Below are 13,626 nucleotides of genomic sequence, written 5' to 3'. Positions count from 1 at the left end.
GTAAATATATGTTGAGAAATATTTTGCACTTAACTGTTTTTCATTCGCAATGTTTTAATTTTGTTCACTATATGCTGGCGTTTGCTTTTATCATGCTGTTGCATTGTCAAGTGCAACATTGTTGCTTCTCAAATGCTGTTGCATCTGATTTAAATTGTTTTTGTTTTTATTTTTAGTTTCACTCACTATATCCTTACTGCCGTTGCGCTAAACTGATTTTTTACGTGTTATTTTACTTTTTTCACTTTATGTCATCATTTGCTAAGGGCCTAAGGGTGGCTATTATCACGACTGCTATTAGACGTGCAACTAAGACTCGACAAAATGGGCATGTCTCTTTTCTCTACGTTTTCTTTTCCTTCTTTTCTTCAGGAGACAAACTTGGGAGAGTGGTTCATATTATTCAGTCCCGTGAACCTTCATTGCGTGATTCAAATCCGGATGAGATTGAAATCGACTTTGAGACTTTAAAGCCATCAACTCTTAGAGAATTAGAAAATTATGTGGCACAATGCTTAAGGAAAAAGCCCAGCAGAAAACCATACAGTAAGTTCTCTTGTATATTCTAGCATGTCCTGAGTTTCTTGCAAAAATAAACAAAATCGTGGCAGAATGTAAAACACAGTTATCTTTCACACTGTTTAGAGGAAGGTGCAGCAGAAAATAATACAATTCATTCTCCTTCGGAGATCGACAGAAGAATTGGGAGGCGAAGAAAAACAAATGTCCGCCCTCTGGATATCCCTTTTCTCCTTATGAGTGAATTTAGTGATTTCCTTTCAATACCCTTGTCATAACCTCCTTAAAAAAGAAAGGTGGAAAGCGGGGTTTTTAAGGTGTTCACCCTATTCTCCCTTCTCCTATATATATATATATATATATATATATATATATATATATATATATATATATATATATATATATATATATATATATATATATATATATATATATATATATATATATATATATATATATATATATATATATGTATATGTATGTATATATATAGTTTACTAACCCATCAAAAACAAAGCCAGATGGAGCAAAACAACAAGAAAACGTAAGAAAACACCACTTCAAAATAAGTAACACAAAATATAAAAAGCCATACAAAGTCAACAAGACAAAAATTGACAGTCCATTACTGCCGTAGCAACTCAGCCCACGGGTGGCCGCAAATACACAAATTAAAATGCCGGATTTGCGCTCCAATAGCATCCTCTGAGTCAATTATATTAAACCTCCTAGACATGTACGGATTGCTCGTCCACAGGGGCACCCGCAGCAAAAACTTTACAAACCCATAATATGTAGCTGGAAGATTACGCCTATCACACTCGCGCACAAACAACCGGTGCCCTTTGACCTACCAGAACATTGTCTCGATTCGACTCACGGAGCTCCCACCTTTACTCCTTCCGGCAGCTGCTAGTTCACCTATCAACTATACATATTGCCTACCACCAGCACTAAGACCTCAACCACCTTGTCTGAAGAGAGTAATGCCCAAAGTGTTACTCTGTAACACCCGATCCCTCTCTAACAAAATGGATAAACTTGAAACTGTCCTGTGGCAAAATAACTTAGCTATTGCTGCAATTACCGAATGCTGGAATGTGACTAAACAAAATTGCTCAGGCGATGGCTTCGCCCCAAGATTTGTAACAAGAGAAGAAAGAGTCAAAAAACGCAACGGTGGAGGCGTTGCTATTTTCTGCAGGAACCAGATTCCCTATCGGTTCTTGGACAATCTACAAGATTTAGACCATGAGTCTCTATGGATTTACACAAAGCCCTAGTCACTATCTTGCCATTTCTCTTGCATTATTTTCGTGGCAGTTTACTTACCTGAGAGCGCCAGAAATCGTAAAAAACTGATTTTGTACCTCCAGAAAGGAGTAGACTATTGCCGCACCAAATTTAGTTGTCCGGCCATCGTTGTTTGTGGCGACTTTAACCAAACAAACTAACAGTACTTGGCTCAAAGCCTCAGACTTAGGAAAGTCATAAAACATCCAACCCCTATAGCCCGTCGACCGTTAGACCTGATTCTAGCTAATTCTGATGAGTTTTACACCGACCCGGTCTGATTGAGTGCACTAGGAAAATCTGATCACTTTACTGTTCTTTGGAAAGCAAAAGCTCCGACAAAAAGACCGAAACAAACACAGTTTGTCGTAAGTCCCACCACTGAGTCAAATATTTGTTCTTCCGGACGCTGGATCAGCCAGCATGATTTCTCAGAAATCATAAATGAGCGGAATCTTGACAAGAAGACTCAGCTTTTCAACTCCGTCTTGTACGAAAAATACAAGGAACACATTCCAACAAAAACAGTCTATAGATCTTATACTGACAGACCGTGGATCACACCTGAGATTAAAGCCCTTATTAAAAAGCGGGGCCAGTCGCATGATGCTCGATTGCGTAACAAAGTCGTTGTTCTTTTTCGCACAGCCTGAAGAACTTACGCATCTATCCATGTTGATCCTACCCTATTCAGTAAAAGAAAAAATGGAATGAGTCAGTGAAAAGGTTAACAGGTAAAACCCGTAATCCTCACTTAATAATCCTGAAAGAGGACGACACTCACGTAACAGCTGCTCAGGTTAATGGTTTTTTTTGCTGGTATTTGCAGCACTTACCCAAGTTTCTCACAAGAGGACCTAGCTGCAGTCCTTGACACTATTGCACCTTGTGATCTTTCACGGCCGTCAGTTGAGACCCTTCAAGTGTGCACAGAGCTACTGAAGCTCAAAACTCATAGCTCCTCATATCGTGAGGAAATTCCAGTGCGTTTTCTTCGTGAATTTGCGCCCTTCCTTGCTACCCCTCTTGCTAGTATCACCAACGTTTGCATAACATTCGGCAAATATCCCAACCCCTGGAAAAAACCCTACATCAAAGTGATCCCTAAGAAATCCCTGCCAAAATCATGCGATGACTTAAGGCCTATCTCGCTGACTCCCTGCATGGCCGAGGTAACTGAGACCTTTGTTGAAAGACTGCTGATGAGTGATATAGAACCGAATATAGACCCTTTCCAGTACTGATACCTCAGTGGCTCCAACACGTCAGTGTACTTAGTGCGTCTGTGTGACGACATTCTACCGTGGCTCGAGAAAGGGAAAAGCTTCGCAGACTTGGCCCTCGCTGATTAGAGAAAAGCCTTCAATCTAATCAAACACCTTATCGCTCTCAATAGTCTAAGTTAAATGGGCGCCAAAAGTGACTTGCTGCGTCTATTCGCTGATTTTCTTTCCCAGCGTGAACAGTGCGTTTTCGCTCTTAGCGAAGACGATTCAAATTCTGCATTTCTTCCAATCACTTGCGGTGCCCCTCATGGCACTAAACTAGCCGGAATTATTTTCATCGCTGTGATTAACTTCATCCTGTGTACTTTCAAGGACAGATATAAATTCTTTGATGATCTGTCATTCTTACTCAAATACCTACTAGAAGGCCAATCAGCGATTTCCCTTTTTGATCCTAGTCTACCCACGGTTTTTCAGAATGAATCCGAGCGAGCTAGCCTTACCCTCCATGAGTAGAAGTGCAAGGTGTTGCGTTTTAACCCTCTTAAATCGGACTTTCAGGAGCCCCCTACCTTGTTTAAAACAGTTGGCAGTGAAAAAATTCTGGGGGTAATTTTGTCCGTTGACTGCAAGTTCACCAACCCTGTAAGTGAACGTGTGTGGAAAGGGTATTCAGTACTACTGACAATGGTTACGCTGAACCAATCTAGGGTGAGGGAAAAGTTCATAAGGCTTATTTTCATTGTATACATCCAAAACCTCACTGACTCATCACGCCCAGTGTGGGGTCCGATTTCTTAATTAAGTGCATGGATGGGTCGAGATGTTAAAGCTATCCAAATACAGGCTTGTAAGATTATGCAGGGTCAGGCCTTCACTACTTATGACAATGCGCTTATGGTTCTTGGCCTCGAGCCACTTTTTAACCGCCGTCAGAGGCCTATTTGCCAGTTCGGCCATTCCCTACTCCGTAGCAGCAAACACAGGACGATTCTGCCCCCGCTAGCCCCCATTACGTCCTTTACCCGGAGACAATACAAGCTCAACCCAGTGACGTGCCATACGACTCGCTACCAGCATTTCCTTGTCCCCTTTTTACAGACATGGTCGACAAATTCTAAGAAAAGTAATATGGTTTTATTCATTTTTTGTTGTCGTATATGTTATTTAACTTTGTCGTATTTGTAAAAACCCTCGGTATTAGTGCTTTTAGCGCTAAAAAAAAGTAAGTTTAATAAAATATGTCTATGTCTATGTAAAAATTCGCCAGCACGGGCTCAAGTACAGCAAATGAGGGAGCACCATAGCGTTATAAAGTCGTGATAGACTTCTGCGATCACATGTCCACCTATTTGTAGTAAAATGGTTGTAGTTTTACGACGTACGTTTGTGGAAGTGAGCCATAAGAAGCCGATGGGTTTCAGTAATTGAACGCCCCGAACGTGGGACCTAGATACACAATATAATTAACTAGGTCAACTCGAAATTGTTTGAAGAATTCTTTGTAGACTGGATTAAGGAACGAATCCAACCTCTTACGAATCCAACCTCCTGCGGCAATTCAGGAACCTCAAATCCAATTCAGCTTCCCATATATCTCGTTCATTTTGTAAATACCAGTGAAAAATAAGCTTAATACAAGTGAATAATAAGCCTAATAAAAATACAAGTGTCTGCCCTCTGGATATCCCTTTTTCCCTTGTTAGCGCTTCCAGTAATTTTCCTTCAACACCCTTTTTTTTTCAATGAGCTTACAAGCTCTTGGCAATTTTCCCAAATATGGAAGCAGGGTTTCAAAATTCCTTTAAAAAACAAAGAAGGAAAGCCATGTTTGGATGGTGTTTGCCCGATTTCTCACACTCCTATATTCTCAAAACTCTGAAGAATTCCTTGTAATTGCTTTAAGGAAAAATTCAAAATCTTACCAACCAGAGCAATCTTGAAACCTCAAATCCCAAGGCCGTATCCAGGGGGGGTAGGGGGTTTGACCCCCCCCCCCCCCACCCGAAATGTTTGTCTGACTCGTAAAAACGTAACAGAAAAGGACATAAACAAATTTTGTATGTATTTTTGAGGGTTTTTGCGTAAATCCCCCCTCCAAAAAAAAAAATTGAGTAAAACCCCCTCCGAATAAAAATCCTGGGTACGGCTTTGTCAAATCCACTTTTATTTCCTATTACCTTCTTCATATTGTGAACACTGTTGAAAAAAAAAACTCATGAATACTTGACAAAAAGTTAATTTCCATTGTTCTCCACAAAACGTTTGATTTTGTTAACTACAATATATTACTTGAAAAACTTGTCAATGATTTAGATGAAATTCATTGAAAAGCTGAAAAACTTGTCAATGAAAACTTGTCAATGAATTCTTCATTTGTGAAATCGGTTGCCTCCTTCCTATCAAATAGATTACATACAAGTAGTTAAATATTTTAATTATTATTCTAACCCTCTCCCTTTTCACAATGGAGTACCCCAAGGTGCTCTCCTAGGCCCCCTCCTTTTCTCGATCAAGATTAACAGCCTGGCTAAGGAAGCTCCTGACAGATGGAAATTTGCTATTGACATTACGGTTCTTGAAACTTACTATAGAAATTGAATGAGCGACCCTATGAACATCCAATTCCATTTTATTTAATCCTATCCCTTTTGAAATGTCTGCGTCCTTTAAATTACTTGGCGTCACAATCTCTTCCTATTTAAAGCGGGGTATCCATGTTAAAAACATCCATAAGCAAATGCAAATATCCTTTCTTAAACTTCTAAATAAATTTGGTATCCTCCCTTCACGTTTCTTAAAGATTTATGTTTCTTTTGCCCGCCCTCATTTCAAATATGCTTGTCAAGTTTGGCACCCTTGCTCTTCCTGGGAAGTCAGATAAAATTGAATCTATCCAAAAAAGAGCCCTGCAAATAATTGTCAAAGAAGGTAAAATCCCATAGTCTCTTATTCTAAAAACAAAGCTAGGTTAGAAACGCTTGAGTGCAGGACCGGTTTGTAGTCCCTCTGTTTTTTTTTTTTTTTTTTTTTTTTTTTTTTTTTTTTTTTTCAATTCAGCGACAAACCCTAACATGGAGCCCGTTTTTCCGAAAGCACACTCTCCACCCAGATTTTGCCCTCCTAGGGCTGTTTCCAAGCTGTTCCTACCTTGTCTCCTATTAGTTGCTGTGCCTCCACTACGGAAAAAATGAGCAAAACAACCCGCAAGTCTCCATCTTCGTATTATATGATACAGGCTATATTTGGATGCTGTTTTTTCTTCCTTTTTCTTTAATGTCTCTTTTAATTTTTTTCATATTTATTATTTTTGTTACGAAAAAATAAGCAAAACATCCTGCAAGTCTCCATCTTCATACTAAATGAAACAGGCTACCCATATTTTGTATTTGGCTGCTTTTTTTTTTTTTTTTTTTTTTTTTTTTTTTTTTCTTTAATGTCTCTTAATTTTTTTCATATTTATTATTTTTGTTACGAAAAAATAAGCAAAATATCCTGCAAGTCTCTATCTTCATCATACATGATACAGGCTGCCATATTTTGTATTTGGCTGCTGTTTTTTTTTTTTTTTCCTTTTTATTTAATGTGTCTTTTTATTTTTTTTCATATTTATTATTTTTTTTACGAAAAAAATAATCAAAACATCCTGCAAGTCTTCATTTTCATACTACATGATACAGGCTACCATATTTTGTATTTGGCTGCTGTTTTTTTTTTTTCCTTTTTATTTAATGTCTCTTTTAATTTTTTTAATATTTATTATTTTTGTTAAGAAAAAAATAATCAAAACATCCGGCAAGTCTTCATTTTCATACTACATGATACAGGCTACCATATTTTGTTTTTGGCTGCTGTTTTTTTTTTTTCCTTTTTCTTTAATGTCTCTTTTAATTTTTTTCATATTTATTATTTTTGTTACGAAAAAAAAAATCAAAAAAACCTGCAAGTCTTCATTTTCATACTAAATGATACAGGCTACCATATTTTGTATTTGGCTGCTGTTTTTTTTTCCTTTTTCTTTAATGTCTCTTTTAATTTTTTTCATATTTATTATTTTTGTTACGGAAAAAATAAGCAAAACATCCTGCAAGTCTTCATTTTCATACTACATGATACAGGCTACCATATTTTGTATTTGGCTGCTGTTTTTTTTTTCCTTTTTCTTTAATGTGTCTTTTAATTTTTTTCATATTTATTATTTTTGTTACGGAAAAAATAATCAAAACATCCTGCAAGTCTTCATTTTCATACTACATGATACAGGCTGCCATATTTTGTATTTGGCTGCTGTTTTTTTTTTTTTCCTTTTTATTTAATGTCTTTTTTTATTTTTTTTAATATTTATTATTTTTTTTAAGAAAAAAATAAGCAAAACATCCGGCAAGTCTTCATTTTCATACGACATGATACAGGCTACCCATATTTTGTATTTGGCTGCTGTTTTTTTTTTCCTTTTTCTTTAATGTCTCTTTTAATTTTTTTCATATCTATTATTTTTGTTAAGAAAAAATAATCAAAAAATACTGCAAGTCTCCATCTTCATAATACATTAAACATGATACCCATATTTTTTATTTGGCTTCTGTTTTTTTTTCCTTTTTCTTTAATGTCTTTTTTAATTTTTTTCATATCTATTAATTTTGTTACGAAAAAATAAGCAAAAAATCCTGAAAGTATCCATCTTAATACTACATGATACAGGCTAACCATATTTTGTATTTGGCTGCTGTTTTTTTTCCTTTTTATTTAATGTCTCTTTTAAATTTTTTAATATTTATTATTTTTGTTACTAAAAAATAAGCAAAACATACTGCAAGTCTCCATCTTCATACTAAATGATACAGGCTACCCATATTTTGTATTTGGCTGCTGTTTTTTTTCCTTTTTCTTTTATGTCTCTTTTTATTTTTTTCATATTTATTATTTTTGTTACGAAAAAATAAGCAAAACATCCTGCAAGTCTCCATCTTCATACTACATGATACAGGCTACCCATATTTTGTATTTGGCTGCTGTTTTTTTTTCCTTTTTCTTTAATGTCTCTTTTAATTTTTTTTCATATCTATTATTTTTGTTACGAAAAAATAAGCAAAACATCCTGCAAGTCTCCATCTTCATACTACATGATACAGGCTACCCATATTTTGTATTTGCCTGCTGTTTTTTTTCCTTTTTCTTTAATGTCTCTTTTAATTTTTTTCATCTTTATTATTTTTGTTACGAAAACATAAGCAAAACATCCTGCAAGTCTCCATCTTCATACTACATGATACAGGCTACCCATATTTTGTATTTGGCTGCTTTTTTTTTTTTCCTTTTTCTTTAATTTGTCTTTTAATTTTTTTGATATTTATTATTTTTTTTACGGAAAAAATAAGCAAAACATCCTGCAAGTCTTCATTTTCATACTACATGATAAAGGCTACCATATTTTGTATTTGGCTGCTGTTTTTTTTTTTTCCTTTTTCTTTAATGTCTCTTTTTATTTTTTTTCATATTTATTATTTTTGTTACGAAAAAAATAAGCAAAACATGTGTATCAGCAAGTCTTCATTTTCATACTACATGATACAGGCTACCATATTTTGTATTTGGCTGCTGTTTTTTTTTTCCTTTTTCTTTAATGTCTCTTAATTTTTTTCATATTTATTATTTTTGTTACGAAAAAATAAGCAAAACATCCTGCAAGTCTCCATCTTCATACTACATGATACAGTCTAACCATTTTTTGTATTTGGCTTATGTTTTTTTTACTTTTTCGTTAATGTGTCTTTTAATTTTTTTCATATCTATTATTTTTTGTTAAAAAACATAATCAAAACATCATGCACTTCTCCCTCTTCATACTACATGATAAAGTCTACCCAAATTTTGTATTTGTCTGCTGTTTTTTTTCCTTTTTCTTTAATGTCTCTTTTAAATTTTTTCATATTTATTATTTTTGTTGCGAAAAAATAAGCAAAACATCCTGCAAGTCTCCATCTTCATACTACATGATACAGGCTACCCATATTTTGTATTTGGCTGCTGTTTTTTTTCCTTTTTCTTTAATGTCTCTTTTAATTTTTTTCATATTTATTATTTTTGTTACGAAAACATAAGCAAAATATCCTGCAAGTCTCCATCTTCATACTACATGATTCAGTCTACACTTATTTTTTATTTGTCTGATTTTTTTTTTCCGTTGTCTTTAAGTTCTCTTTTAATTTTTTTAATAACTATTAATTTTGTAAAGAAAACATAATAAAAACATACTGCAAGTCTCCATCTTCATACTACATTATACAGGCTATCCAGATTTTGTATTTGCCTGCTGTTTTTTTCCTTTTTCTTTAATGTCTTTTTTAATTTTTTTCATATTTATTATTTTTTTTACGAAAACATCAGCAAAACATCCTGCAAGTTTCCATCTTAATACTACATGATACAGGCTACCCATATTTTGTATTTGGCTGCTGTTTTTTTTTCCTTTTTCTTTAATGTATATTTTAATTTTTTTAATATCTATTATTTTTTTTACCAAAAAAAAAAGCAAAATATCCTGCAATTCTCCATCTTCATACTACATGATACTGGCTACCCATATTTTGTATTTGGCTGCTGTTTTTTTTTTCCTTTTTCTTTAATGTCTCTTTTAATTTTTTTCATATTTATTTTTTTTTTTACGAAAAAATAAGCAACACATCCTGCAAGTCTCCATCTTCATACTACATGATACAGGCTACCCATATTTTGTATTTGGCTGCTGTCTTTTTTTCCTTTTTCTTTAATGTCTTTTTTAATTTTTTTCATATTTATTATTTTTGTTACGAAAAAATAAGCAAAACATCCTGCAAGTCTCCATCTTCATACTACATGATACTGGCTACCCATATTTTGTATTTGGCTGCTGTTTTTTTTCCGTTTTATTTAATGTATCTTAATTTTTTTAATATTTATTCTTTTTTTTACCAAAAACATAATAAAAACATCATGCAATTCTCCATCTTCATACTAACTTATACTGTCTACCCATCTTTTGTATTTGGCTGCTGTTTTTTTTTTCCTTTTTCTTTAATGTCTCTTAATTTTTTTCATATTTATTATTTTTTTTACCAAAAACATAAGCAAAATATTCTGCAATTCTCCATCTTCATACTACATGATACAGGCTACCCATATTTTGTATTTGGCTGCTGTTTTTTTTTTCCTTTTTCTTTAATGTCTCTTTTAATTTTTTTTTATTTTTTCTTTAATGTCTCTTTTAATTTTTTTCATATTTATTATTTTTGTTACTAAAAAATAAGCAAAACATCCTGCAAGTCTCCATCTTCATACTACATGATACAGGCTACCCATATTTTGTATTTGGCTGCTGTTTTTTTTCCTTTTTCTTTAATGTCTATTTTAATTTTTTTCATATTTATTATTTTTGTTACGGAAAAAATAATCAAAACATCCTGCAAGTCTTCATTTTCATACTACATGATACAGGCTACCATATTTTGTATTTGGCTGGTGTTTTTTTTTTCCTTTTTCTTTAATGTCTCTTTTAATTTTTTTCATATTTATTATTTTTGTTACGGAAAAAATAAGCAAAACATCCTGCAAGTCTTCATTTTCATACTAAATGATACAGGCTACCATATTTTGTATTTGGCTGCTGTTTTTTTTTTCCTTTTTCTTTAATGTCTCTATTAATTTTTTTCATATTTATTATTTTTGTTACGAAAAAATAAGCAAAACATCCTGCAAGTCTCCATCTTCATACTACATGATACAGGCTACCCATATTTTGTATTTGCCTGCTGTTTTTTTTCCTTTTTATTTAATGTCTCTTTTAATTTTTTTCATATTTATTATTTTTGTTACGAAAAAATAAGCAAAATATCCTGCAAGTCTCCATCTTCATACTACATGATACAGGCTACCCATATTTTGTTTTTGGCTGCTTTTTTTTTTCCTTTTTCTTTAATGTCTCTTTTAAATTTTTTCATATTTATTATTTTTGTTTCGAAAAAATAAGCAAAACATCCTGCAAGTCTCCATCTTCATACTACATGATACTGGCTACCCATATTTTGTATTTGGCTGCTGTTTTTTTTTCATTTTTCTTTAATGTATCTTTTAATTTTTTTCATATTTTTTATTTTTGTTACGAAAAAATAAGCAAAAAATCCTGCAAGTCTCCATCTTCATACTACATGATACAGGCTACCCATATTTTGTATTTGGCTGCTGTTTTTTTTGCTTTTTCTTTAATGTCTCTTTTAATTTTTTTCATATTTATTATTTTTGTTACGAAAAAATAAGCAAAACATCCTGCAAGTCTCCATCTTCATACTACATGATACAGGCTACCCAGATTTTGTATTTGGCTGCTGTTTTTTTTCCTCTTTCTTTAATGTCTCTTTTAATTTTTTTCATATTTATTATTTTTGTTACGAAAACATAAGCAAAACATCCTGCAAGTCTCCATCTTCATACTACATGATACAGGCTACCCATATTTTGTATTTGGCTGCTGTTTTTTTTTTCCTTTTTCTTTAATGTATGTTTTAATTTTTTTCATATTTATTATTTTTGGTACGAAAAAAATAAGCAAAACATCCTGCAAGTCTTCATTTTCATACTACATGATACAGGCTGCCATATTTTGTATTTGGCTGCTGTTTTTTTTCCTTTTTTCTTTAATGTCTCTTTTTATTTTTTTTCATATTTATTATTTTTGTTACGAAAAAAATAAGCAAAACATCCGGCAAGTCTTCATTTTCATACTACATGATACAGGCTACCATATTTTGTATTTGGCTGCTGTTTTTTTTTTTTCCTTTTTCTTTAATGTATCTTTTAATTTTTTTAATATTTATTATTTTTGTTAAGAAAAAATAAGCAAAAAATCCTTCAAGTCTCCATATTAATACTAAATGATACAGGCTAACCAAATTTTGTATTTTGCTGCTGTTTTTTTTCGTTTTTCTTTAATGTCTCTTTTAATTTTTTTCATATTTATTATTTTTGTTACGAAAAAATAAGCAAAACATCCTGCAAGTCTCCATCTTCATACTACATGATACAGGCTATCCATATTTTGTATTTGGCTGCTGTTTTTTTTCCTTTTTCTTTAATGTCTCTTTTAAATTTTTTCATATTTATTATTTTTGTTGCGAAAAAATAAGCAAAACATCCTGCAAGTCTCCATCTTCATACTACATGATACAGGCTACCCATATTTTGTATTTGGCTGCTGTTTTTTTTACTTTTTATTTAATGTCTTTTTTAATTTTTTTTATATTTATTATTTTTGTTACGAAAAAATAAGCAAAACATCCTGCAAGTCTACATCTTCATACTACATGATACAGGCTACCCATTTTTTGTATTTGGGTTCTGTTTTTTTTTTCCTTTTTCTTTAATGTCTTTTTTAATTTTTTTCATATCTATTATTTTTTTTAAGAAAAAATAATAAAAAAATCATGAAATTCTCCATCTTAATAATACATGATAAATGCTACCCATATTTTTTATTTGGCTGATGTTTTTTTTACTTTTTATTTAATTTCTGTTATAATTTTTTTGATATTTATTATTTTTGTTACGAAAACATAAGCAAAACATACTGCAAGTCTCCATCTTCATACTACATGATACAGGCTACCCATATTTTGTATTTGGCTGCTGTTTTTTTTTTCCTTTTTCTTTAATGTCTATTTTAATTTTTTTCATATTTATTATTTTTGTTACCAAAAACATAAGCAAAATATCCTGCAAGTCTCCATCTTCATACTACATGATACAGGCTACCCATATTTTGTATTTGGCTGCTGTTTTTTTTACTTTTTCTTTAATGTCTCTTTTAATTTTTTTCATATTTATTATTTTTGTTACGAAAAAATAAGCAAAAGATCCTGCAAGTCTCCATCTTCATACTACATGATACAGGCTACCCATATTTTGTATTTGGCTGCTGTCTTTTTTTCCTTTTTGTTTAATTTCTTTTTTAATTTTTTTAATATTTATTATTTTTGTTACGAAAAAATAAGCAAAACATCCTGCAAGTCTCCATCTTCATACTACATGATACAGGCTACCCATATTTTGTATTTGGCTGCTGTTTTTTTTCCTTTTTCTTTAATGTATATTAATTTTTTTCATATTTATTATTTTTGTTACCAAAAAAATAAGCAAAACATCCTGCAAGTCTCCATCTTCATACTACATGATACAGGCTACCCATATTTTGTATTTGGCTGCTGTTTTTTTTTTCCTTTTTCTTTAATGTCTCTTAATTTTTTTCATATTTATTATTTTTGTTACCAAAAACATAAGCAAAACATCCTGCAAGTCTCCATCTTCATACTACATGATACAGGCTACCCATATTTTGTATTTGGCTGCTGTTTTTTTACTTTTTCTTTAATGTCTCTTTTAATTTTTTTTTATTTTTTCTTTAATGTCTCTTTTAAATTTTTTCATAATTGTTAATTTTTTTGCGAAAAAATAAGCAAAACATCCTGCAAGTCTCCATCTTCATACAACATGATACAGGCTACCCATATTGTGTATTTGCCTGCTGTTTTTTTTGCTGTTTATTTAATTTATCTTTTAA

The 13,626-nt window shown here is 32.1% G+C and overlaps 1 protein-coding gene across 1 annotated transcript in view; it reads left to right on the top strand.

Moving 5' to 3' along the window:
• Window positions 1–13,626, top strand: part of LOC148945622 (bromodomain-containing protein 3-like) — a 193,430-nt gene that overhangs the window by 110,235 nt on the left and 69,569 nt on the right. Inside the window, exon 11 of the mRNA XM_089098755.1 lies at window positions 373–546. Coding sequence (XP_088954881.1) covers window positions 373–546 — 174 coding nt within the window. The remainder of the gene's footprint in view (window positions 1–372; window positions 547–13,626) is intronic.

This window comes from Artemia sp. Qi Xiang Cuo, chromosome 13 (genome assembly GCF_049724085.1).
Source record: "Artemia sp. Qi Xiang Cuo chromosome 13, ASM4972408v1, whole genome shotgun sequence".
Classification (NCBI taxonomy): Eukaryota; Metazoa; Arthropoda; class Branchiopoda; order Anostraca; family Artemiidae; genus Artemia; species Artemia sp. Qi Xiang Cuo.
The sequence above is the reverse complement of the archived record's forward strand: the minus strand, read 5'-3'. Positions and strand labels throughout refer to the sequence as shown.